Source organism: Dermacentor albipictus, unplaced genomic scaffold (genome assembly GCF_038994185.2).
Source record: "Dermacentor albipictus isolate Rhodes 1998 colony unplaced genomic scaffold, USDA_Dalb.pri_finalv2 scaffold_18, whole genome shotgun sequence".
NCBI lineage: Eukaryota > Metazoa > Arthropoda > Arachnida > Ixodida > Ixodidae > Dermacentor > Dermacentor albipictus.
In genome coordinates, this window is record NW_027225572.1 from 4,053,104 (window position 1) to 4,080,486 (window position 27,383).

Sequence of the window (27,383 nt, forward strand, 5' to 3'; positions counted from 1 at the left end):
CGTCGATCATATTTGCTACCGTCTTTCGGCCACTACGCCTACGACGCCTTTCCGCGTATTGGGGTGTACAATGCTTTGCATTCAAAATAATATTCCCTACGGCGACTCGGTGCGAAAGGTTTTAGCGTTTTTTTGTGCGGCGCTTCATAAAAGCCATGACCTGCCATTTAAGTAATTCTGTGGTTCGTCGGAAGAAACTTCGTCGCTATACAAGTCGCTACCCAGCTACTGCAACCAGCAATTGAGCATGACGAGCGCTGATGAAAACTGATGGGTGCTCAGTGGTGCAAATTGTCATCTCGTAATATTGTGCATCAGCGGGTCAGTTTACTTAATCAAAGTAAAAGCTGTTGAACAATAAAATAAAGCTTATTGTAGTGCATGCGACTGTGAATAAAGCTGCTAATTTGTAAGAGTTGAGTGAGCAGTTAAGACATCTCAAACACTTCCTCGTTAATAAGGAACGAAAACAACGCTCAATTACTTTCGACTCAAGCGCACTTTTCTGTAAATTTAGCAATTCGACAATCATTGGTATTTGCAGAATGCCAAGAGATCGCATCAAACACGGTGAAGTGTACGCCCACGCGCAATGTCTACTACTCGGTGTTCATCGCACTTAATGCACGGCATATGTTTCACCTCCACATTCACAGACCCCAGCGTCCTTCCCCACGGCCCCCACCTGCGTACCAGCCCCCACCTCCGCCTGTGTCGACACCACCGTAAGATGCTAACGCCTCTTTGCTTGATGATCTCGCAAGCACTAAATATTGCTTCCTCTTATAGGGCACCGTTTCCTTCCCCGAGACCTCCTCCTCCGGGACCACCTCCTGTCGGCAGACCGCCGTAAGAATGTATTGCCCAACTTTCTATCTCGGGAAACACGCAACATAACAAAATGGCCGCGCACAATTTGAAACCATTGCGCTCTTATTGACCACCACGACCCAGACAACTTTCAGGCTCATTAGCATTATATTGCCTTTGTGAGTTTTTATCGCATAGTTTGACGCACAGCTCTAATGGTAACCCGACATTCATGCCACCTTCAGCCCTCCTGGTACACCGTATCAACCTCCAGCACCAGTTCCTCGACCTCCGTAACGAGCTTTCTTATATAGGATGACATATTTATAATGAAGCAATCGGCATGGAAATTTTATCAACACGCTATAACACGCTTGCCATATGACGAGTGAAAAGAAGCCACATCTCTGACGAACGCTTGATAAGCACATACAACTAGCGTTTTTCTGCCTGCCAGTTTTTATTTCGGCCAATAAACTAAACCGATATTGATTGTAATGCCGAATTCATCAGCGCGAGGTTATTGCGAGTGTCAAAGTAGTCGTTTGAACACTAAGCTTTTATCACTTTGAGGATTGTCGTTACCCATGATAATTTGAGTGTGACTGATGCTTATTTGTCTGCCTACAACACTTAAAGCTTGTTATTTCAATTAGGGCTTTACTTTTTTAGCAGTCGATATACTCAAGCACCATAACCTGCAGATATTTATTTCATATAAAACATCGAGTACTCATCTGCCGAGAAAACTGCAGCGAATTTTTTCTATCAACCTCTGTTGGCAATTCAATCTATTCTACAACAGTTACATGAATTTTGAGCGCTTCGCACTTTACACTTTTGACTAAACGACGTGTATTTTCACTCTTATATTCAGACCTATTGGTGTTGAGTCTCTTCGATTTATAGGTACTCTTTGTGATCTACGTCATTATTCTCCGAACACTTGGATTTATATTTGGTGTTTAAGTAAGAATAGCAACGCAAGCAAATTTGAATTTTTAATTAAGCAATGTAAAGATGCCTATACCAGCTTTCCCGAAGCCCCTTAAACAGTATTCTGCTCCTATATTTATACATATTACATAAATGAATTCTTCAAGCCAGTGTAAAATAGGAACAAGCAGCTCCTACTGAATCATTACATTGGAGTAGACACTTGTATTTGGCAAACGAGTTTGCCTTGCACCTTAATACGTATTGCACAAACATTTTGCAGACCGCAGGTTCCCTCACCGCGACCCCCAACGGCATTCCCTCCTCCACCTCCTGTAGCCAGACCTCCGTAAGAAACGTCTGCTCTCATTCACTCTTCAACCACTACGTATTATAAGACATAAACCCTCATCAACTGTCCCTTGCAGACCACCACCTCCTCCCCCCAGGCCTCCTCCAGGGCCCCCTCCAGTGGCGAGACCACCGTAAGACTTTCACGGCCTCTTATGTGTACTCCATTTGAAATGGCTCAGAACCGCTTAGATCTACATCGTTATCATTTCCACCATTCCAGTCCCCCTGGCCCGCCGTACCAGCCACCACCACCTGCGCCTAGACCACCGTATGAAATCAATTCCATAATTTTACTTCATCATGCAATATCTAATATTCGCTCTTAAATTGCTTGGTCTGTTCTCCTTTATTCCGCGGTATATGTATCTCTAATTGCGTAGTCATGTTTTGTGTGCTATGCACTAGCACGGGGGATTGCAGCGGTTTCGATGAGTTAACCACAGGTCATGCGGGTATCCCCGTGTCTTCCACATGACACGCCTCACGACACAGTGGTTTTTGATCTCGTGGAGGCGTGTTCGATCCCGTCGCCGGAATTGCGATGCGGGCGGAATGGAAATACGCTCACGTACCACTGCACTGGGTGCAGTGGTACGTTGCCCTCGCCTTCCCCGCGACAGGGTGCCTTATAATCGCATTGCCCTTTTGGTCAGTAAAATCCCCAACAGTTAACACCTTATTTAGAGGATGTTGCGTATAAAGGGCTACGCACACGGGTCGGGTCAGTGATCAGCCAGCAAAGAGAAACCGCTAATTTATTCCAGAGTAGGTGTGAGTTGAGGCGCCCGACCATGGCGCCGAAACAGGTCCGAGTTGGTCCGAAGGACAAGAAGAGATAAGGGCCGAACTCAGGTCCTAAACGTATATGCAAGTTAAAACTAAGGCTGCGCTATGAAGTTCGCAGACCGATCGACCGAGATTGTGTGTAAATCCGTTAGGACTGGTAAACTGGCCTAGAAGGCCGATGCTCAAAGCAGCACATTGTCTTCTCGTATTCGTGTGCGTCCGCAGCCGTACTTGCCATATTGGTCGATTTGCAGTTGAAAACGTTTGGCAGGCTGAACTGTAGTTGTCGCGTACGCATTGAGATGCAGTCACGATATGTAGAGAATGGCCATATATATAATTGAAATGTTCTGTAGGGAATGGTTATCTCGATATGATATCCCATATTACATATATTTATCATGACTAAGACAATGTTTCTAAGGGGAAGACGTAAGATTGAAAGCAAACTAATGCCCTGTTTCAAATGCCCATTCGTCGATTTGGCGCACAATTTTAGGCTTCACTATCACCGGGATTGGCCCACGATAACGGCAACGTACACTGACAGCAGCTATAGGGAAAAAAAAAGCGGCTGAACTCGGAGACAGATGCCTTGGATTAAAACTCAATAATTTTATTTTCAGTACATCTGATGGTCGGTCGAGGAAAGACCCAAGAAGCACGAAATCAGTGTGCAAACCATAAATTATGTCATGAAGAACCGAATATTCCCAAAAGTCTTCAAAACAATACGCCCAACATTTAATTTCCACGCAAATTCAATCTTCTGCAAACTTGGCATGAGCTCTTGTTTCTGTATTTCTGACATGGAAGCCACCCGACATCTAAAATGCTTTATCCAAATAATATGTAGCCAATATTCGCACTTGTCTTCGCTGCCCCTGTTATTTATCGCCTCCACCTTCACAGACCCCAGCGTCCGTCCCCACGGCCCCCACCTGCGTACCAGCCTCCACCCCCACCTGTGGCGAGACCACCGTAAGATATTCATGCTGTTTCTCCCTTCCCTGCTTTTCTCACACCCACCAAATACTGCTTTCTTTTGTAGACCACCGTTTCCTTCCCCGAGGCCTCCTGTCGGACCACCTCCTGTCGCCAGACCACCGTAAGGAAACATGACGTAGCAGTGTGTGTTCAGACACACATCACCATGCAAAACATACCCGAACGCTTCAAGGGCATTGCACGATGCACCTTCTGTTCCACGACGGCTAGTCCTGTGGCGAGAACACAGTAATGCTCGTTAGGATTTCCTTGCGCAGCGAAACACCACTCATCAGAGAACTGCACCACTTTGGCGGCGCCTACCCTCTCCCCAAGCGTAGCCGTCATCCAGTCCCAATTCTTTCTTAACCGCTTCCAGGGGGCGAACGGCATGCGTGTTATGTGCCTGACGTTTCAATTTGAACAAAAAAGTAGCGAGGGTGGCGTTTTTAAGAAAGGAGACTCACGTGAGACAAACAACGACCATTCTTTGGGCACTAGGTACGTTCTGAAGAGAGATAACGTTTTTGGGCGCGTGGCCAGACATCTCTTCCATTTATAGGCCTCGGTAACACGCCTTCCAAGCTCCGCCGTCAATTCGACGACCACCTCATTAATACTTCTTTCTGGGCGAGTTAGTGCATACTTGACATAAAAATTGATACAGCGCAATCGCATGCAACCACAAAGTATGAAGGACAGGAGAGCTTATACGAGCTTTCGTATATAACACATCTGATGAATCATCACGCGATCGCCGCTTTGACGAGCCCGCCTACTTATGCTCGCTTGACGACTAGGCGAATCCTGCGACGTCTCTCACAAGGCTCTCATAGGCGGACACAACTTGCGGTTTTTTCGTCTTGCAGTTTCGATTTTAGCGGACCAAGTCAGCCGGAATGTGTTGTTGCGCCATGTTGAGCAGCCTTATGATTTTGCCAGTCCAAAACTCTTTGTCTGCACGGTGGTTATGCGCTTCAATTGTTGTGTAATACCGGTCCCCTGATTCTTTGGAATAAAAGTTGATCGATTTTCTGATTGTAGGAGTATGTAGCTCAGGGAATCTATTTTTACACAGCTGTGGTAAAAACTATCCCGTCAAAGGCTGTTATCTGAGCTACCCAGTGTTCACAGAATTTCCAACGTCTTTACTGACACAGCCTGCATGCGTCTACCTAGAAGTATTACACCGTTTCTTTGCAATTCGGGCATCGATTTCTCTGTACTTCACAGAGTAAGGATACCAGTGTTTTCCTCCATGCCATTTATGTTGTATGTATAATTGCCTATCTTCGCCTGGTCCTGTCTGAGCGCTCTCGCGAGCGGCGTTGCCTCGTTGAGAGAGGGCGCGCGTTCGGTGGGCTCCTCTCGATCGTTCGCCTCCGTCTTCGAGCAGCCCGGTCGTCGCGACTGAATCGTTTCCGTCATCACCGCACAGCGTCGCTGCTGTCGGCGACCACCGCCTGCTTGACGGACGCTCGTCCCGCGTCCACCGTGCTTCACGGCAGCGCCACGGGCTTAGTACAGTCGAAACCAGGTGGTTGCTGCAGTAACGAGGCCATTTGGTCCTCCGAGTGACGTGTTCGGTCTGCGTCCTCACCCTCTGAGGATCACCAGATCTGCCGGAAGATGGAGGGGACCAGTCGAAGATACAAAAGGCAGAAACTATTTCCAAAAGCCATCCTACCGCTATGCAGCCCGTCTGAGTGATTATTCACCGAGCTCCCCACTGAGCTGACGCCTTCCGAGTGTCTAACGCTTTCGTCCCATGGCATAAAGATGTCCGCACTTCCTCCGGGACTGCCACCGTCGAACATTCTATTCAGCACTTAGGCTGGCTTTTCACGGAGCAGCACGAGCACTAACATTGCTCCTGCCGACAGTTTCGAGAGTCACACCAGCTATTTCGCCTTTAGGCTTGTTTCGGGCTGTGCATGTTGAGCAGTGATGTTACGTTCCCGGCAACGTTGTTCTTTATCATATTTTAGCACATGGCAAACTCTTATCGCTGCGTTACAAGTGCCCCTGGCGTTACCTGTACGTTCTTTCTCGAGAGAGGCAGCAGGCCTCATGTGCATACCTGATCGAAGCCAGTCACGCGGCTAATGCTCACCGCAGGGTGCGCTTCAAATTGTTGCCTCTTTGTAGGCACCTGTGGCAGCGTGTTAAGCGAGCGTCAGCCTGCCCTGTGTTTTGCCACAGTTCGTTCTCTCGGTGGCAACCACTCGCGCACAGAGACACGAACTCTCGCAACTCCGTCGCCACTTGGGAGACACCAAAATGCGCTCCTCCCCAGTTGTGCAGCGCGCACGCTACTCGAACGTCAAACAAGCAGCGCGGGCTGCGCCTGTCGCGTGGACGCACGCTGCCACCTCTCGCAACTCTGGACCGGAGCGAGGAACAGTCTAAGCGACGCTTGCAAGATTTATTCCGTGGCGTTTGAATGCAGTAGGGCAGTTCGATGCAGTGGTAAGCATACGTGTTTACAACTACACAGCACCTGGATGCCAAAGTGCCACACAGCCGTCAATATTGGACGACAGGGACGCCCCGCATAGAAATAATGAGAGTTGGGATGTGCCTAGAAAGGGTCACCTGCCAATTTCAGCCAACGCTCTTGTCACCGTGCGCCCCAAGGCAGTGGAAAGGAGAAGCAGAACACAGAGAGACACAATCGCAAAGATGCGCGCTCCTGAAACAAAGAAAGAGCGCTCACCAAGACCCCGACGAGCTGCTGCAACCAATGGCCGGAGGCAACCTCCCGAGGCTAAATACCGAGCTGGCGCCCGCGTGAGAGACAGCGCAGGCCCATCGTACATGGCCGTTGACGCAGCGTGGGCAGAATGACAGTCCTTTACGAGTCTGGACGAGTTTATGAGAATTCAGTTCTCGCATCTGATTCTTTCCCGTAAAAAGGTTATTAGTTTGGTATTTATAGATGACTGTGTTAATGCTAGGTAGAGCAATACCTGCGTTCACCTACCATAAGTGTAGCCTGCTTTTGCGATTACGGCTTCGATTTCTGAGCACTTAGCCCAGTGAATCCCAATTACCCTTTTCTTTTGCATGCGTACATGTCAAACGTACATGTCAAACATATAGTAATAATTCACTTAGAAAACTGCAATAAATGTTTTGCAATTGAACAGTGATGATAATGGTGCATGTTCAGAAGCAACTAGCTCAGGGAGCATTACGCAATGTAATAATTAGTTACACAATGTTTACTTTGCGTAGCCCACATACTTAAGATGGCTTGGCACGGGAGGTACTCATGCTGTTAGATTTCTAGATTACGGCAATGTGAATATCGATATATTTTATTTGTTACTCCCTTGTGGGCACCGTCTTTGAGCCTTGGCAGGTATCGTACAGCGAAATGTCGGCAAATTATAGCTATGCAATATTACACCAATGTTTTCAATATGTATTCAAATTGCAGGCTACCTTTGAGAGTGAATACCATTTCTGATTTCATTGTGTGTAGTATATCTAGGAACATTGTTTACGTAACAAAAGCTGAATATAGTTGATATACAGTTATCATAAAACTACGAGACGGTAATCCTCTTTCAATCAGCTCTTCAAGGCCACCCTAAAGACTAATTCACTTCTATAAATATTACGTACATGAGCATCTGACGCTCCATCTCGAATTCTCGCGCATACAGCACATTAATTCCAGTATTTCGAAGGAACAAATCAACGTTCGTACTAAGCATAACCACCAGCGCTCGGAGCCCGCTTCGAACCCTAATATGTATTGCGCAAACGTTTTGCAGACCACAAGTTCCTTCACCGCGACCCCCACCTGCATTCCCTCCTCCACCTCCTGTGGCCAGACCTCCGTAAGAAACGGCTGTGTTCATTCATTACTCAACCAGTATCTAATACAACACACGAGACATGAGTCCGCATAAACTGTGCGTTACAGACCACCACCTTCGCCGCCCAGACCCCCTCCAGGGCCCCCTCCAGTGGCCAGACCACCGTAAGGCTTTCACGACCTCTTCATGTGTTTACAATTGAATATTTCTCGGCAACCGCTTAGGCCAACGTCCTTATCACTTCCCCAATTTCAGCCCCCCTGGTCCGCCGTACCAGCCGCCAGCACCTTCGCCGAGGCCACCGTATGAATGCATTTCCCAAATTCATTTGTGATTTCCCATTACTTTGTCTCTCCTCTTTTGCTTATCGGTGGTATTTGCCGTTTTGCCGCGACATGCGGCTTTCTAGAAGAATTTACATAATTTTAATCTCAAGGCTAACACAAGAGTTTCGAGACATCGTTCCAAAGAGTTTTCTAGAGTGCATTGGCGTGCCAGATAATTTGCCACGAACGGCTTCTCACACGCTTTTCTGGCTGCAACGCTGAATTCCTCCTTTTGTAAGAGCATTTAACCCCACAAAACCGAACGTGTGCATATTGCAACACTCAGTTTGGTAACTCGAAATGTTCACTCAATCGCGGTAAGCCGACCGCAATAGTAGGTCTACAGTAGCGCCTCTGATGCGCTGCAGTGAGTTTTCAGTTGTCCGGGGCACAGCAAACCAGTTTAAATTGATGAATAGAACAACGATGCTTTATTCGGGTTACATGTCGACATTTCCACTCGTACGAGTGTGCCCTCTGCGGTCAGAAAAAATAGCACACAAGTTGCTGAAAGTACTGCTGGGCGGTCGCCTTCTGGAGGAACGCGCATTTACTACTGCTCAGCCTTAATTTCGCAATGGTGTGCCCGAAGGTGAACACATAAACTGATAATTAGTGAAGCTTTCTTTAAACACATAAACGCACGCAATACACTACGAGAATGGGAGCAAACATGAAAGTAGAAAAATCCAGAAGCACACATAGACAAAGTGACAGCAAGGTGGCTGGACTAACAACTGAACTTCATTCATGAAAACGACGTCCCCCATTCTCCTAGTGGCATTCTTCTAGCGTAACCGCCTAGCCCAACAAGCCACTCTCATAAACACATACATATTTTTTTATCACCGGCGCATTACGAATAACGAGCAGGCAATTACCGCTCATTGCAACGGCGCTCTGTTACGCCAGAAATATACTCCGACGTAAAAAAAAAATCGCAGGTGCCATGTAAATACACGAGTATTCTTCCGCTGATTGCTTCTCGTTCGGAAGCCGGATAGAACGTTCTCTGCTCCTTTCACAGACCTCGGCGCCCTTCGGGACGGCCTCCACCTGCGTACACGCCTCCACCTCCCTCGGCGAGACCACTGTAAGGAGCCCGTGGCCCTCGGCTACTGAAATACTAGTCGCTGTAATACTGCGAGCGCTAACTGACGCTTCCTCTTTTAGACCACCTCCTCCTTCGCCGAGACCACCGCCAGGACCGCCTCCTGTTACCCGACCTCCGTAAGAAAAGAAATATTGCCACCTCAGCTTCCAAGCATATAATTATTTACGCGCACTGCCTTTGACACCCTGAATGGCTTCTACATTTATAGACCCCCTCCTCCCCCACGGAGACCTCCTCCTGTGGCAAGACCGCCGTAAGCGTCGCTCTAAGCTTATTTTTCCCGTGACCTACATCCCCCGATGAATGTAATGGTGACGACGAATTTCTCCTACTTCCAGACCTCCTGGTCCTCCGTATCAACCTCCACCGCCTGCTCCTCGACCACCGTACGAGCTTTCCTATACATTTATCCATCACTTGTTGCATATCGCGGCGCCATTGCTGGCTGACGCTCACACATGTTTGCTACATGACGATGCAGAAACAGCCACTCCTGCTCTTGGGACTTACAAGATTCAACACCCGATATCTAATGCTCCGCTCAATTTAGCAGCCTCAGCTTTTTGCGAGTACCATAGGAATTCTAGATATAAAGGTTTTGGTTCGCGGACTTGAAACCTCCCGTTAATTAGATTTTCGAGCTGTGTAAGTGTGCAATTGCCAGCTTACCTCCAGTTAGTTCACTTAGTTACTTCCACGTCCTCCCTACAACTAACAGGGCATATCTTATTGACCGCAAATAAAGGCAGGCGCAGCGGAAGCAAACACAAAAACGACATGGTCGGTAACTATGAACTGCGCTTACCCGTCTTTATTTGCGGTCAATCTAATATGCAGTAAACACAAACTTGGCCAAACTCAACTTCTTCTGAAACTAATAAAGCGTATCCTTTTCATATGGCATTCATTTTTTAGTGTTTGGCACAGTGAAGGAGCATGGCGAGCAGCCCCCATATCAAATATTCAGAATTTTTCCACTGAGCGCCATCCGCCCTAATTTATTTTCTTTTGTCTTCCCAAGACACGTCCTAATCGCTTATGTATAGCAGCCACTATATTTTTAGAGACTTGTACGGCTTCTCCATGAAGGTATCATTTCTAAATCTGATTTACTGCTTAACGTTTAGGAATATATATCTCACATATTACTCAACTGCTTCGATTGAAACTGCTCGCTGTCTATAAATGCCGGCAAATTACAACCATATAAAATATCAAAAATGTATACACGTTTAATCAGCTTTTGCCTACTATTCAACACACCAATCAGGGGTTACATATGTTGCATAAAAGAACTATCGAGCAGGTGATGTCGAATCCTGGTGTGTAATGCACCTTGAAAAAAAATGAAATGAAGCTACGCGCGTATTTAGAAGACGTGCTTGCACTTTGTATCCACCATCTAGATACATGATAAATGCACAATTATTTTGCAGACCACAAGTTCCCTCACCGCGACCCCCACCTACATTCCCTCCTCCACCTCCAGTGGCCAGACCTCCGTAAGAAACGCCTGCACTCATTCACCGTTCAACCACTGTCTAGTGTAATACATGAACTCTCATCAACTGTCCCTTTCAGACCACCACCTCCTCCCCCCAGACCGCCTCCAGGGCCCCCTCCGGTGGCGAGACCACCGTAAGATTTTCATGGCCTCATCTGTGTATTCCATTGAAGTCACTAACGACTGCTTAGGCCAACATTCTTATTATTTCCACAATTTCAGCCCCCCTGGTCCACCGTACCAGCCACCAGCACCTGCGCCTAGACCACCGTATGAAAGCACTTGCAAATATTCATCATATTTCTTGTGCAGTATTTTCCCCTTCTTCTCTGGAATGGTTCGACGATAATAGTAGGGGTATCAGTAGCGTTACTAGTAGCGTAAACAAATTTACACTAGGCGGGAAGCTTTAGCGAGTTAAAATTGAGAGAAATGTTGCAGAAACGGTAGAACGAGAAAAAGCTGAGCCAGTTGGTAAGGATTCATTGGTAACTGTATGTAGCCAGCAGATTCTTACATGCTTGTTACCACGCAGCAAGTGTTGCTGTTTTTGTCACTTGACCAATGGTACTTGACGGAGTGTCGCCGAGAGGCAACACACCAGCAATCGTTCTTTTCATGCTACGTTTCTGTATTGCGTACAAAGTTTCTGACTAAATGTCTTCGGTCAAGTCTGACACGTTGGCCGCCAGCGCCATTTGTTTGTTTGGAGCAGGAACGCAGGACGAGGAAGGCGAAGCTTGGCACGCGCCTCGCTATCTTTTCCAAGCACGATCGGAGCAGAGACGCCGAAGCAGGATATCCGGCTGCCGTAGTGTCACAAACGAGATGTCAATCAAATGAAAATGATCACCTATGGTTCACAAACCACGAGAGCTGTCTATGCAGATTCTAAACGAAGCCATAGGTCCTTTATGGTAAAGCCCACTTGCAGGTTTCTACCAGGTGTTCGCCCCCACAGCTGCAAATGTTTCCTAGAAGTACATTTTCATTACGTTGATTACGCGTATTCTCTACGAGTTTTGCATGTTTATATGAAAACTAAACATTCTTTCACGGTCTCTATATGTGCCGTAATGAAGAGTGTTCCGGAATCTTCTAGCGTATGTTTTCGGGACCTTGTCTTTGTACTTTACACGCAAGCTGCCACTGCGGAGACCATAACAGAGCATGAAAAGTCCGGACCTCGCTTAACTAAGCGTCGTCGGCTCGCACTGTGATGTTCCTCGCGAGAAATATACTGCTGCTTGGGAATGCCTGTTCTCATTTGAAGAAAGCTTGAGGGAAGAAAACACGGAAGCAATGCGTTTTAAAGGCCCCCCGTAATTAGCAGAGAACGAGAGCGAACGGACAAAAACAATGCAGGTGGAACCCGGGCAACGCCAGAACAGCACAGCTCACGTGGCGCACGAGCCCTCGCGATGACGTCACGCGAACGACGCTCGCTGCGTCGATGTAGGTCTCTCTCGACGCCAATCGAGAGGCGCTGTCAATACCACTGATGGGTTCTTTCTTTACCGCTGGGACACGAGTCACAACCGGTTCGAGGTTACTTTTCACTGGGCGGGAATGTTCGAGGTATGACAAGAATACAGTTCCAACAAATGCAGGGTGTGGACGGAAAATTACTAATACGGAAGAACAGCCAATGACTGCAGCCAGCAGGTGACCGCTTGCGTTCTATCAGCCATATCTCAGCGCGTGATTTACTTGCCGGTGGAAGGAAAGGAAGGCACAAAGTGATGCAGTTGAAGGAATTTCCGATTAAAATAAAATTACTGAGTTCCCTATGAAACAAGTTCATCAGGGGTAAGCAAGTTAATGTTTCGGCGAGCAACCCGTGTCGAAACCAAGCATAGCAACAGCGGCGCCCTGACACCCATCCTAGTGAGGAATGCAGGAAGAGTATTCAATATCACATGCAGCCATATCGCGCCAGCAAATTCACCGCTCATATTGAACCGCATGTGTCCAGCTTTCGACTTGACTGGGCACTTGCCTTGTGGAGCGCCGTAGTGAAGTCCGCCCTCGCAAAGCGCATGCCATCAGAGCACTTGACCCAAAAACATTTAGAAGTCTGCCCATTTGGCCTGCTTGCTCAACGACTTCAACAGAAAAGGGAAGCGCTGTTGTCTCGCTTTTTCTCGCGTCCTGTATGTACGCTTTGTGGTTGGAGACTTCGGCCTTTACTATACCCCCGATATAGGCGCGGAATGGGAATCGGTAAAGGGCAGTTTCATTTCTCGTGGCTTCCATGCCGGGCGATGGCTGCGTATTTTAGTTGCACTCTAAAACTGGTCCTAGCGTCTCCTGGCTAGCGCTGCTTTTCCGCAGAGTTGACGCAGACTGAGTTGCAGAAAGCCGCGGAATCATCATCTCATTCGTTTGGCAGCGGCGGGGTCTACAACAGCAATCATTGCATCTATACGAAACTGAGGACGTAACGAACCAGGAGTGCTCGACAAACTCCAATCAGACCAAGATGCGCGTAATGCCATGTAATACGCAAGAATTCGTGCTTCTGCATCCACTCGCAGGACTAAACTCCGTGAGCTGCAAAGAAATTCGGCAGAGACACTTATTACTGCTTACGTGTGGGAATTCGAAAGCATTGTACCGTATGCAGTCCTCGGGACTTCATGAACCCGCTCATTTTCTAACTCATGACGTTGCGCCACCTCCTCCCCATCGGCTGCTCCATCACGTGCGCAATGACGCGAGCACTAAGCACGCCTTTAGACAACCAGAACCGCGGAGCCACCGAGCCGTCGGTGTTGCGTGCTTGTCTCGCACCCCGGGCGCCCGGGTTCGGTTCCCAACCAGGCCGAGAAGTACTAAATTGTATATTTAGATCAATGGATTTACTTTGCTCGCAGCAACCTCCCTGAGAAATTTCCTGTCAATTCCAGCGTTTTGTCCCGCTTTTTTTACTATTTCCGTCGTCGATCATATTTGCTACCGTCTTTCGGCCACTACGCCTACGACGCCTTTCCGCGTATTGGGGTGTACAATGCTCTGCATTCAAAATAATATTCCCTGCGGCGACTCGGTGCGAAAGGTTTTAACGTTTTTTGTGCGGCGCTTCATAAAAGCCATGACCTGCCATTTAAGTAATTCTGTGGTTCGTCGGAAGAAACTTCGTCGCTATACAAGTCGCTACCCAGCTACTGCAACCAGCAATTGAGCATGACGAGCGCTGATGAAAACTGATGGGTGCTCAGTGGTGCAAATTGTCATCTCGTAATATTGTGCATCAGCGGGTCAGTTTACTTAATCAAAGTAAAAGCTGTTGAACAATAAAATAAAGCTTATTGTAGTGCATGCGACTGTGAATAAAGCTGCTAATTTGTAAGAGTTGAGTGAGCAGTTAAGACATCTCAAACACTTCCTCGTTAATAAGGAACGAAAACAACGCTCAATTACTTTCGACTCAAGCGCACTTTTCTGTAAATTTAGCAATTCGACAATCATTGGTATTTGCAGAATGCCAAGAGATCGCATCAAACACGGTGAAGTGTACGCCCACGCGCAATGTCTACTACTCGGTGTTCATCGCACTTAATGCACGGCATATGTTTCACCTCCACATTCACAGACCCCAGCGTCCTTCCCCACGGCCCCCACCTGCGTACCAGCCCCCACCTCCGCCTGTGTCGACACCACCGTAAGATGCTAACGCCTCTTTGCTTGATGATCTCGCAAGCACTAAATATTGCTTCCTCTTATAGGGCACCATTTCCTTCCCCGAGACCTCCTCCTCCGGGACCACCTCCTGTCGGCAGACCGCCGTAAGAATGTATTGCCCAACTTTCTATCTCGGGAAACACGCAACATAACAAAATGGCCGCGCACAATTTGAAACCTTTGCGCTCTTATTGACCACCACGACCCAGACAACTTTCAGGCTCATTAGCATTATATTGCCTTTGTGAGTTTTTATCGCATAGTTTGACGCACAGCTCTAATGGTAACCCGACATTCATGCCACCTTCAGCCCTCCTGGTACACCGTATCAACCTCCAGCACCAGTTCCTCGACCTCCGTTACGAGCTTTCTTATATAGGATGACATATTTATAATGAAGCAATCGACATGGAAATTTTATCAACACGCTATAACACGCTTACCATATGACGAGTGAAAAGAAGCCACATCTCTGACGAACGCTTGATAAGCACATACAACTAGCGTTTTTCTGCCTGCCAGTTTTTATTTCGGCCAATAAACTAAACCGATATTGATTGTAATGCCGAATTCATCAGCGCGAGGTTATTGCGAGTGTCGAAGTAGTCGTTTGAACACTAAGCTTTTATCACTTTGAGGATTGTCGTTACCCGTGATAATTTGAGTGTGACTGATGCTTATTTGTCTGCCTACAACACTTAAAGCTTGTTATTTCAATTAGGGCTTTACTTTTTTAGCAGTCGATATACTCAAGCACCATAACCTGCAGATATTTATTTCATATAAAACATCGAGTACTCATCTGCCGAGAAAACTGCAGCGAATTTTTTCTATCAACCTCTGTTGGCAATTCAATCTATTCTACAACAGTTACATGAATTTTGAGCGCTTCGCACTTTACACTTTTGACTAAACGACGTGTATTTTCACTCTTATATTCAGACCTACTGGTGTTGAGTCTCTTCGATTTATAGGTACTCTTTGTGATCTACGTCATTATTCTCCGAACACTTGGATTTATATTTGGTGTTTAAGTAAGAATAGCAACGCAAGCAAATTTGAATTTTTAATTAAGCAATGTAAAGATGCCTATACCAGCTTTCCCGAAGCCCCTTAAACAGTATTCTGCTCCTATATTTATACATATTACATAAATGAATTCTTCAAGCCAGTGTAAAATAGGAACAAGCAGCTCCTACTGAATCATTACATTGGAGTAGACACTTGTATTTGGCAAACGAGTTTGCCTTGCACCTTAATACGTATTGCACAAACATTTTGCAGACCGCAGGTTCCCTCACCGCGACCCCCAACGGCATTCCCTCCTCCACCTCCTGTAGCCAGACCTCCGTAAGAAACGACTGCTCTCATTCACTCTTCAACCACTACGTATTATAAGACATAAACCCTCATCAACTGTCCCTTGCAGACCACCACCTCCTCCCCCCAGGCCTCCTCCAGGGCCCCCTCCAGTGGCGAGACCGCCGTAAGACTTTCACGGCCTCTTATGTGTACTCCATTTGAAATGGCTCAGAACCGCTTAGATCTACATCGTTATCATTTCCACCATTCCAGTCCCCCTGGCCCGCCGTACCAGCCACCACCACCTGCGCCTAGACCACCGTATGAAATCAATTCCATAATTTTACTTCATCATGCAATATCTAATATTCGCTCTTAAATTGCTTGGTCTGTTCTCCTTTATTCCGCGGTATATGTATCTCTAATTGCGTAGTCATGTTTTGTGTGCTATGCACTAGCACGGGGGATTGCAGCGGTTTCGATGAGTTAACCACAGGTCATGCGGGTATCCCCGTGTCTTCCGCATAACACGCCTCACGACACAGTGGTTTTTGATCTCGTGGAGGCGTGTTCGATCTCGTCGCCAGAATTGCGATGCGGGCGGAATGGAAATACGCTCACGTACCACTGCACTGGGTGCAGTGGTACGTTGCCCTCGCCTTCCCCGCGACAGGGTGCCTTATAATCGCATTGCCCTTTTGGTCAGTAAAATCCCCAACAGTTAACACCTTATTTAGAGGATGTTGCGTATAAAGGGCTACGCACACGGGTCGGGTCAGTGATCAGCCAGCAAAGAGAAACCGCTAATTTATTCCAGAGTAGGTGTGAGTTGAGGCGCCCGACCATGGCGCCGAAACAGGTCCGAGTTGGTCCGAAGGACAAGAAGAGATAAGGGCCGAACTCAGGTCCTAAACGTATATGCAAGTTAAAACTAAGGCTGCGCTATGAAGTTCGCAGACCGATCGACCGAGATTGTGTGTAAATCCGTTAGGACTGGTAAACTGGCCTAGAAGGCCGATGCTCAAAGCAGCACATTGTCTTCTCGTATTCGTGTGCGTCCGCAGCCGTACTTGCCATATTGGTCGATTTGCAGTTGAAAACGTTTGGCAGGCTGAACTGTAGTTGTCGCGTACGCATTGAGATGCAGTCACGATATGTAGAGAATGGCCATATATATAATTGAAATGTTCTGTAGGGAATGGTTATCTCGGTATGATATCCCATATTACATATATTTATCATGACTAAGACAATGTTTCTAAGGGGAAGACGTAAGATTGAAAGCAAACTAATGCCCTGTTTCAAATGCCCATTCGTCGATTTGGCGCACAATTTTAGGCTTCACTATCACCGGGATTGGCCCACGATAACGGCAACGTACACTGACAGCAGCTATAGGGAAAAAAAAAGCGGCTGAACTCGGAGACAGATGCCTTGGATTAAAACTCAATAATTTTATTTTCAGTACATCTGATGGTCGGTCGAGGAAAGACCCAAGAAGCACGAAATCAGTGTGCAAACCATAAATTATGTCATGAAGAACCGAATATTCCCAAAAGTCTTCAAAACAATACGCCCAACATTTAATTTCCACGCAAATTCAATCTTCTGCAAACTTGGCATGAGCTCTTGTTTCTGTATTTCTGACATGGAAGCCACCCGACATCTAAAATGCTTTATCCAAATAATATGTAGCCAATATTCGCACTTGTCTTCGCTGCCCCTGTTATTTATCGCCTCCACCTTCACAGACCCCAGCGTCCGTCCCCACGGCCCCCACCTGCGTACCAGCCTCCACCCCCACCTGTGGCGAGACCACCGTAAGATATTCATGCTGTTTCTCCCTTCCCTGCTTTTCTCACACCCACCAAATACTGCTTTCTTTTGTAGACCACCGTTTCCTTCCCCGAGGCCTCCTGTGGGACCACCTCCTGTCGCCAGACCACAGTAAGGAAACATGACGTCGCAGTGTGTGTTCAGACACACATCACCATGCAAAACATACCCGAACGCTTCAAGGGCATTGCACGATGCACCTTCTGTTCCACGACGGCTAGTCCTGTGGCGAGAACACAGTAATGCTCGTTAGGATTTCCTTGCGCAGCGAACCACCACTCATCAGAGAACTGCACCACTTTGGCGGCGCCTATCCTCTCCCCAAGCGTAGCCGTCATCCAGTCCCAATTCTTTCTTAACCGCTTCCAGGGGGCGAACGGCATGCGTGTTATGTGCCTGACGTTTCAATTTGAACAAAAAAGTAGCGAGGGTGGCGTTTTTAAGAAAGGAGACTCACGTGAGACAAACAACGACCATTCTTTGGGCACTAGGTACGTTCTGAAGAGAGATAACGTTTTTGGGCGCGTGGCCAGACATCTCTTCCATTTATAGGCCTCGGTAACACGCCTTCCAAGCTCCGCCGTCAATTCGACGACCACCTCATTAATACTTCTTTCTGGGCGAGTTAGTGCATACTTGACATAAAAATTGATACAGCGCAATCGCATGCAACCACAAAGTATGAAGGACAGGAGAGCTTATACGAGCTTTCGTATATAACACATCTGATGAATCATCACGCGATCGCCGCTTTGACGAGCCCGCCTACTTATGCTCGCTTGACGACTAGGCGAATCCTGCGACGTCTCTCACAAGGCTCTCATAGGCGGACACAACTTGCGGTTTTTTCGTCTTGCAGTTTCGATTTTAGCGGACCAAGTCAGCCGGAATGTGTTGTTGCGCCATGTTGAGCAGCCTTATGATTTTGCCAGTCCAAAACTCTTTGTCTGCACGGTGGTTATGCGCTTCAATTGTTGTGTAATACCGGTCCCCTGATTCTTTGGAATAAAAGTTGATCGATTTTCTGATTGTAGGAGTATGTAGCTCAGGGAATCTATTTTTACACAGCTGTGGTAAAAACTATCCCGTCAAAGGCTGTTATCTGAGCTACCCAGTGTTCACAGAATTTCCAACGTCTTTACTGACACAGCCTGCATGCGTCTACCTAGAAGTATTACACCGTTTCTTTGCAATTCGGGCATCGATTTCTCTGTACTTCACAGAGTAAGGATACCAGTGTTTTCCTCCATGCCATTTATGTTGTATGTATAATTGCCTATCTTCGCCTGGTCCTGTCTGAGCGCTCTCGCGAGCGGCGTTGCCTCGTTGAGAGAGGGCGCGCGTTCGGTGGGCTCCTCTCGATCGTTCGCCTCCGTCTTCGAGCAGCCCGGTCGTCGCGACTGAATCGTTTCCGTCATCACCGCACAGCGTCGCTGCTGTCGGCGACCACCGCCTGCTTGACGGACGCTCGTCCCGCGTCCACCGTGCTTCACGGCAGCGCCACGGGCTTAGTACAGTCGAAACCAGGTGGTTGCTGCAGTAACGAGGCCATTTGGTCCTCCGAGTGACGTGTTCGGTCTGCGTCCTCACCCTCTGAGGATCACCAGATCTGCCGGAAGATGGAGGGGACCAGTCGAAGATACAAAAGGCAGAAACTATTTCCAAAAGCCATCCTACCGCTATGCAGCCCGTCTGAGTGATTATTCACCGAGCTCCCCACTGAGCTGACGCCTTCCGAGTGTCTAACGCTTTCGTCCCATGGCATAAAGATGTCCGCACTTCCTCCGGGACTGCCACCGTCGAACATTCTATTCAGCACTTAGGCTGGCTTTTCACGGAGCAGCACGAGCACTAACATTGCTCCTGCCGACAGTTTCGAGAGTCACACCAGCTATTTCGCCTTTAGGCTTGTTTCGGGCTGTGCATGTTGAGCAGTGATGTTACGTTCCCGGCAACGTTGTTCTTTATCATATTTTAGCACATGGCAAACTCTTATCGCTGCGTTACAAGTGCCCCTGGCGTTACCTGTACGTTCTTTCTCGAGAGAGGCAGCAGGCCTCATGTGCATACCTGATCGAAGCCAGTCACGCGGCTAATGCTCACCGCAGGGTGCGCTTCAAATTGTTGCCTCTTTGTAGGCACCTGTGGCAGCGTGTTAAGCGAGCGTCAGCCTGCCCTGTGTTTTGCCACAGTTCGTTCTCTCGGTGGCAACCACTCGCGCACAGAGACACGAACTCTCGCAACTCCGTCGCCACTTGGGAGACACCAAAATGCGCTCCTCCCCAGTTGTGCAGCGCGCACGCTACTCGAACGTCAAACAAGCAGCGCGGGCTGCGCCTGTCGCGTGGACGCACGCTGCCACCTCTCGCAACTCTGGACCGGAGCGAGGAACAGTCTAAGCGACGCTTGCAAGATTTATTCCGTGGCGTTTGAATGCAGTAGGGCAGTTCGATGCAGTGGTAAGCATACGTGTTTACAACTACACAGCACCTGGATGCCAAAGTGCCACACAGCCGTCAATATTGGACGACAGGGACGCCCCGCATAGAAATAATGAGAGTTGGGATGTGCCTAGAAAGGGTCACCTGCCAATTTCAGCCAACGCTCTTGTCACCGTGCGCCCCAAGGCAGTGGAAAGGAGAAGCAGAACACAGAGAGACACAATCGCAAAGATGCGCGCTCCTGAAACAAAGAAAGAGCGCTCACCAAGACCCCGACGAGCTGCTGCAACCAATGGCCGGAGGCAACCTCCCGAGGCTAAATACCGAGCTGGCGCCCGCGTGAGAGACAGCGCAGGCCCATCGTACATGGCCGTTGACGCAGCGTGGGCAGAATGACAGTCCTTTACGAGTCTGGACGAGTTTATGAGAATTCAGTTCTCGCATCTGATTCTTTCCCGTAAAAAGGTTATTAGTTTGGTATTTATAGATGACTGTGTTAATGCTAGGTAGAGCAATACCTGCGTTCACCTACCATAAGTGTAGCCTGCTTTTGCGATTACGGCTTCGATTTCTGAGCACTTAGCCCAGTGAATCCCAATTACCCTTTTCTTTTGCATGCGTACATGTCAAACGTACATGTCAAACATATAGTAATAATTCACTTAGAAAACTGCAATAAATGTTTTGCAATTGAACAGTGATGATAATGGTGCATGTTCAGAAGCAACTAGCTCAGGGAGCATTACGCAATGTAATAATTAGTTACACAATGTTTACTTTGCGTAGCCCACATACTTAAGATGGCTTGGCACGGGAGGTACTCATGCTGTTAGATTTCTAGATTACGGCAATGTGAATATCGATATATTTTATTTGTTACTCCCTTGTGGGCACCGTCTTTGAGCCTTGGCAGGTATCGTACAGCGAAATGTCGGCAAATTATAGCTATGCAATATTACACCAATGTTTTCAATATGTATTCAAATTGCAGGCTACCTTTGAGAGTGAATACCATTTCTGATTTCATTGTGTGTAGTATATCTAGGAACATTGTTTACGTAACAAAAGCTGAATATAGTTGATATACAGTTATCATAAAACTACGAGACGGTAATCCTCTTTCAATCAGCTCTTCAAGGCCACCCTAAAGACTAATTCACTTCTATAAATATTACGTACATGAGCATCTGACGCTCCATCTCGAATTCTCGCGCATACAGCACATTAATTCCAGTATTTCGAAGGAACAAATCAACGTTCGTACTAAGCATAACCACCAGCGCTCGGAGCCCGCTTCGAACCCTAATATGTATTGCGCAAACGTTTTGCAGACCACAAGTTCCTTCACCGCGACCCCCACCTGCATTCCCTCCTCCACCTCCTGTGGCCAGACCTCCGTAAGAAACGGCTGTGTTCATTCATTACTCAACCAGTATCTAATACAACACACGAGACATGAGTCCGCATAAACTGTGCGTTACAGACCACCACCTTCGCCGCCCAGACCCCCTCCAGGGCCCCCTCCAGTGGCCAGACCACCGTAAGGCTTTCACGACCTCTTCATGTGTTTACAATTGAATATTTCTCGGCAACCGCTTAGGCCAACGTCCTTATCACTTCCCCAATTTCAGCCCCCCTGGTCCGCCGTACCAGCCGCCAGCACCTTCGCCGAGGCCACCGTATGAATGCATTTCCCAAATTCATTTGTGATTTCCCATTACTTTGTCTCTCCTCTTTTGCTTATCGGTGGTATTTGCCGTTTTGCCGCGACATGCGGCTTTCTAGAAGAATTTACATAATTTTAATCTCAAGGCTAACACAAGAGTTTCGAGACATCGTTCCAAAGAGTTTTCTAGAGTGCATTGGCGTGCCAGATAATTTGCCACGAACGGCTTCTCACACGCTTTTCTGGCTGCAACGCTGAATTCCTCCTTTTGTAAGAGCATTTAACCCCACAAAACCGAACGTGTGCATATTGCAACACTCAGTTTGGTAACTCGAAATGTTCACTCAATCGCGGTAAGCCGACCGCAATAGTAGGTCTACAGTAGCGCCTCTGATGCGCTGCAGTGAGTTTTCAGTTGTCCGGGGCACAGCAAACCAGTTTAAATTGATGAATAGAACAACGATGCTTTATTCGGGTTACATGTCGACATTTCCACTCGTACGAGTGTGCTCTCTGCGGTCAGAAAAAATAGCACACAAGTTGCTGAAAGTACTGCTGGGCGGTCGCCTTCTGGAGGAACGCGCATTTAGTACTGCTCAGCCTTAATTTCGCAATGGTGTGCCCGAAGGTGAACACATAAACTGATAATTAGTGAAGCTTTCTTTAAACACATAAACGCACGCAATACACTACGAGAATGGGAGCAAACATGAAAGTAGAAAAATCCAGAAGCACACATAGACAAAGTGACAGCAAGGTGGCTGGACTAACAACTGAACTTCATTCATGAAAACGACGTCCCCCATTCTCCTAGTGGCATTCTTCTAGCGTAACCGCCTAGCCCAACAAGCCACTCTCATAAACACATACATATTTTTTTATCACCGGCGCATTACGAATAACGAGCAGGCAATTACCGCTCATTGCAACGGCGCTCTGTTACGCCAGAAATATACTCCGACGTAAAAAAAAAATAGCAGGTGCCATGTAAATGCACGAGTATTCTTCCGCTGATTGCTTCTCGTTCGGAAGCCGGATAGAACGTTCTCTGCCCCTTTCACAGACCTCGGCGCCCTTCGGGACGGCCTCCACCTGCGTACACGCCTCCACCTCCCTCGGCGAGACCACTGTAAGGAGCCCGTGGCCCTCGGCTACTGAAATACTATAGTCGCTGTAATACTGCGGGCGCTAACTGACGCTTCCTCTTTTAGACCACCTCCTCCTTCGCCGAGACCACCGCCAGGACCACCTCCTGTTACCCGACCTCCGTAAGAAAAGAAATATTGCCACCTCAACTTCCAAGCATATAATTATTTACGCACACTGCCTTTGACACCCTGAATGGCTTCTACATTTATAGACCCCCTCCTCCCCCACGGAGACCTCCTCCTGTGGCAAGACCGCCGTAAGCGTCGCTCTAAGCTTATTTTTCCCGTGACCTACATCCCCCGATGAATGTAATGGTGACGACGAATTTCTCCCACTTCCAGACCTCCTGGTCCTCCGTATCAACCTCCACCGCCTGCTCCTCGACCACCGTACGAGCTTTTCTATACAGATTCCTATATAGATTCCTATATATTCCTATTCCTATATAGATTTTCGAGCTGTTGTCATCTCAAATCTGGGTAAATAAACATATAGACAAAATTGTGTAATTGCTAGTTCGAATAATTTAATCATGCGCCATCTCGTGAGAAGCACTAACGTGCCTCAGCATGGCTCTCTTTACCGAATTTTGGACGCATTTTCTTTCTCTTACTTCCATGCATGTTTCTACAACTAAAACAGCGTATCCTTTCAAATAGGCAACTCGTTTTTTTTTAAACATTCAACCTTGAAGGAACACGGCGAGCACACCCCTTATACCATCAGCAGTATTTAGTTATTGAACGCTATGCACTCTGCTTTGTTTTTCTTTTTTCTTACCAAGAAAACTCATGATCGCTTATGTGCACTTGCAGTCATATTTTTAGAGACCGTCACATATTCTAATAGTGCATTTACACGATGATTAGATTGGGTAGCTCACAAACTTAGTACGGCATCTGCCATAAAGTATAACTCCTAAATTTGATTTACAGCTTAACGTTTAGGAATATATCTCACCTAATACTCAATTGCTTCGCTTGAAACCTCTCACTTTGTATAAATTCCAGCAAAATACAACCATATAAAATATCAAAAATGTATACACGTTTAATCAGCTTTTGCCTACTATTCAACACACCAATCAGAGGTTACATATGTTATATAAAAGAACTATCGAGCAGGTGATGTCGAATCCTGGTGTGTAATGCACCTTGAAAAAAAATGAAATGAAGCTACGCGCGTATTTAGAAGACGTGCTTGCACTTTGTATCCGCCATCAGAATACATGATAAACGCACAATTATTTTGCAGACCACAAGTTCCCTCACCGCGACCCCCACCTACATTCCCTCCTCCACCTCCAGTGGCCAGACCTCCGTAAGAAACGCCTGCACTCATTCACCGTTCAACCACTGTCTAGTGTAATACATGAACTTTCATCAACTGTCCCTTTCAGACCACCACCTCCTCCCCCCAGACCGCCTCCAGGGCCCCCTCCGGTGGCGAGACCACCGTAAGATTTTCACGGCCTCTTCTGTGTATTCCATTGAAAGTCACTAACGACTGCTTAGGCCAACATTCTTATTATTTCCACAATTTCAGCCCCCCTGGTCCGCCGTACCAGCCACCAGCACCTGCGCCTAGACCACCGTATGAAAGCATTTGCAAATATTCATCATATTTCATGTGCAGTATTTTCCCCTTCTTCTCTGGAATGGTTCGACGATAATAGTAGGGGTATCAGTAGCGTTACTAGTAGCGTAAACAAATTTACACTAGGCAGGAAGCTTTAGCGAGTTAAAATTGAGAGAAATGTTGCAGAAACGGTAGAACGAGAGAAAGCTGAGCCAGTTGGTAAGGATTCATTGGTAACTGTATGTAGCCAGCAGATTCTTACATGCTTGTTACCACGCAGCAAGCGTTGCTGTTTTTGTCACTTGACCAATGGTACTTGACGGAGTGTCGCCGAGAGGCAACACACCAGCAATCGTTCTTTTCATGCTACGTTTCTGTATTGCGTACAAAGTTTCTGACTAAATGGGTTCGGTCAAGTCTGACACGTTGGCCGCCAGCACCATTTCTTTGTTTGGAGCAGGAACGCAGGACTAGGAAGGCGAAGCTTGGCACGCGCATCGCTGTCTTTTCCAAGCACGATCGGAGCAGAGACGCCGAAGCAGGATATCTGGCTGCCGTAGTGTCACACACGAGATGTCAATCAAATGAAAATGATCACCTATGGTGCACAAACCACGAGAGCTGTCTATGAAAATTCTAAACGAAGCCATAGGTCCTTTATGGTAAAGCCCACTTGCAGGTTTCTACCAGGTGTTCGCCCCCACAGGTGCAAATGTTTCCTTGAAGTACATTTTCATTACGTTGATTACGCGTATTCTCTACGAGTTTTGCATATTTATATGAAAACTAAACATTCTTTTACGGTCTCTATATGTGCCGTAATGAAGGGTGTTCCGGAATCTTCTAGCGTACGTTTTCGGGACCTTGTCTTTGTACTTTACACGCAAGCTGCCACTGCGGAGACCATAACAGAGCATGAAAAGTCCGGACCTCGCTTAACTAAGCTTCGTCGGCTCGCACTGTGATGTTCCTCCTGAGAAATATACTGCTGCTTGGGAATGCCTGTTCTCATTTGAAGAAAGCTTGAGGAAAGAAAACACGGAAGCAATGCGTTTTAAAGGCCCTCGTAATTAACAGAGAACGAGAGCGAACGGACAAAAACAATGCAGGTGGAACCCGGGCAACGCCAGAACAGCACAGCTCACGTGGCGCACGAGCCCTCGCGATGACGTCACGCGAACGACGCTCGCTGCGTCGATGTAGGTCTCTCTCGACGCCAATCGAAAGGCGCTGTCAATACCACTGATGGGTTCTTTCTTTACCGCTGGGACACGAGTCACAACCGGTTCGAGGTCACCTTTCACTGGGCGGGAATGTTCGAGGTATGACAAGAATACAGTTCCAACAAATGCAGGGTGTGGACGGAAAATTACTAATACGGAAGAACAGCCAATGACTGCAGCCAGCAGGTGACCGCGTACGTTCTATCAGCCATATCTCAGCGCGTGATTTACTTGCCGGTGGAAGGAAAGGAAGGCACAAAGTGATGCAGTTGAAGGAATTTCCGATTAAAATAAAATTACTGAGTTCCCTATGAAACGAGTTCATCAGGGGTAAGCAAGTTAATGTTTCGGCGAGCAACCCGTGTCGAAACCAAGCATAGCAACAGCGGCGCCCTGACACCCATCCTAGTGAGGAATGCAGGAAGAGTATTCAATATCACATGCAGCCATATCGCGCCAGCAAATTCACCGCTCATATTGAACCGCATGTGTCCAGCTTTCGACTTGACTGGGCACTTGCCTTGTGGAGCGCCGTAGTGAAGTCCGCCCTCGCAAAGCGCATGCCATCAGAGCACTTGACCCAAAAACATTTAGAAGTCTGCCCATTTGGCCTGCTTGCTCAACGACTTCAACAGAAAAGGGAAGCGCTGTTGTCTCGCTTTTTCTCGCGTCCTGTATGTACGCTTTGTGGTTGGAGACTTCGGCCTTTACTATACCCCCGATATAGGCGCGGAATGGGAATCGGTAAAGGGCAGTTTCATTTCTCGTGGCTTCCATGCCGGGCGATGGCTGCGTATTTTAGTTGCACTCTAAAACTGGTCCTAGCGTCTCCTGGCTAGCGCTGCTTTTCCGCAGAGTTGACGCAGACTGAGTTGCAGAAAGCCGCGGCATCATCATCTCATTCGTTTGGCAGCGGCGGGGTCTACAACAGCAATCATTGCATCTATACGAAACTGAGGACGTAACGAACCAGGAGTGCTCGACAAACTCCAATCAGACCAAGATGCGCGTAATGCCATGTAATACGCAAGAATTCGTGCTTCTGCATCCACTCGCAGGACTAAACTCCGTGAGCTGCAAAGAAATTCGGCAGAGACATTTATTACTGCTTACGTGTGGGAATTCGAAAGCATTGTACCGTATGCAGTCCTCGGGACTTCATGAACCCGCTCATTTTCTAACTCATGACGTGGCGCCACCTCCTCCCCATCGGCTGCTCCATCACGTGCGCAATGACGCGAGCACTAAGCACGCCTTTAGACAACCAGAACCGCGGAGCCACCGAGCCGTCGGTGTTGCGTGCTTGTCTCGCACCCCGGGCGCCCGGGTTCGGTTCCCAACAAGGCCGAGAAGTACTAAATTGTATATTTAGATCAATGGATTTACTTTGCTCGCAGCAACCTCCCTGAGAAATTTCCTGTCAATTCCAGCGTTTTGTCCCGCTTTTTTTACTATTTCCGTCGTCGATCATATTTGCTACCGTCTTTCGGCCACTACGCCTACGACACCTTTCCGCGTATTGGGGTGTACAATGCTTTGCATTCAAAATAATATTCCCTGCGGCGACTCGGTGCGAAAGGTTTTAGCGTTTTTTGTGCGGCGCTTCATAAAAGCCATGACCTGCCATTTAAGTAATTCTGTGGTTCGTCGGAAGAAACTTCGTCGCTATACAAGTCGCTACCCAGCTACTGCAACCAGCAATTGAGCATGACGAGCGCTGATGAAAACTGATGGGTGCTCAGTGGTGCAGATTTTCATCTCGTTATATTGTGCATCAGCGGGTCAGTTTACTTAATCAAAGTAAAAGCTGTTGAACAATAAAATAAAGCTTATTGTAGTGCATGCGACTGTGAATAAAGC

At 47.5% G+C, this 27,383-nt stretch overlaps 1 protein-coding gene across 31 annotated transcripts in view; it reads left to right on the forward strand.

Annotated features, from left to right (window-relative positions):
* LOC135908732 (nascent polypeptide-associated complex subunit alpha, muscle-specific form-like) overlaps window positions 1–27,383 on the forward strand; it is a 236,484-nt gene that overhangs the window by 120,944 nt on the left and 88,157 nt on the right. For 29 of the 31 annotated variants that reach the window (XM_070529168.1, XM_065440583.1, XM_070529173.1 and 26 more), the window contains 34 exons: window positions 657–725; window positions 790–849; window positions 2,030–2,095; window positions 2,175–2,231; window positions 2,321–2,368; window positions 3,799–3,867; window positions 3,938–3,994; window positions 7,656–7,721; window positions 7,808–7,864; window positions 7,956–8,003; window positions 9,054–9,119; window positions 9,200–9,256; window positions 9,349–9,393; window positions 9,479–9,526; window positions 10,577–10,642; window positions 10,722–10,778; window positions 10,867–10,914; window positions 14,240–14,308; window positions 14,373–14,432; window positions 15,613–15,678; window positions 15,758–15,814; window positions 15,904–15,951; window positions 17,382–17,450; window positions 17,521–17,577; window positions 21,239–21,304; window positions 21,391–21,447; window positions 21,539–21,586; window positions 22,637–22,702; window positions 22,785–22,841; window positions 22,934–22,978; window positions 23,064–23,111; window positions 23,977–24,042; window positions 24,122–24,178; window positions 24,268–24,315. In XM_070529168.1, the coding sequence (XP_070385269.1) occupies window positions 657–725; window positions 790–849; window positions 2,030–2,095; window positions 2,175–2,231; window positions 2,321–2,368; window positions 3,799–3,867; window positions 3,938–3,994; window positions 7,656–7,721; window positions 7,808–7,864; window positions 7,956–8,003; window positions 9,054–9,119; window positions 9,200–9,256; window positions 9,349–9,393; window positions 9,479–9,526; window positions 10,577–10,642; window positions 10,722–10,778; window positions 10,867–10,914; window positions 14,240–14,308; window positions 14,373–14,432; window positions 15,613–15,678; window positions 15,758–15,814; window positions 15,904–15,951; window positions 17,382–17,450; window positions 17,521–17,577; window positions 21,239–21,304; window positions 21,391–21,447; window positions 21,539–21,586; window positions 22,637–22,702; window positions 22,785–22,841; window positions 22,934–22,978; window positions 23,064–23,111; window positions 23,977–24,042; window positions 24,122–24,178; window positions 24,268–24,315 (1,968 nt within the window). The remainder of the gene's footprint in view (window positions 1–656; window positions 726–789; window positions 850–2,029; window positions 2,096–2,174; window positions 2,232–2,320; window positions 2,369–3,798; window positions 3,868–3,937; window positions 3,995–7,655; window positions 7,722–7,807; window positions 7,865–7,955; window positions 8,004–9,053; window positions 9,120–9,199; window positions 9,257–9,348; window positions 9,394–9,478; window positions 9,527–10,576; window positions 10,643–10,721; window positions 10,779–10,866; window positions 10,915–14,239; window positions 14,309–14,372; window positions 14,433–15,612; window positions 15,679–15,757; window positions 15,815–15,903; window positions 15,952–17,381; window positions 17,451–17,520; window positions 17,578–21,238; window positions 21,305–21,390; window positions 21,448–21,538; window positions 21,587–22,636; window positions 22,703–22,784; window positions 22,842–22,933; window positions 22,979–23,063; window positions 23,112–23,976; window positions 24,043–24,121; window positions 24,179–24,267; window positions 24,316–27,383) is intronic. The other 2 variants (XM_070529192.1, XM_070529197.1) reach the window with 2 other exon arrangements.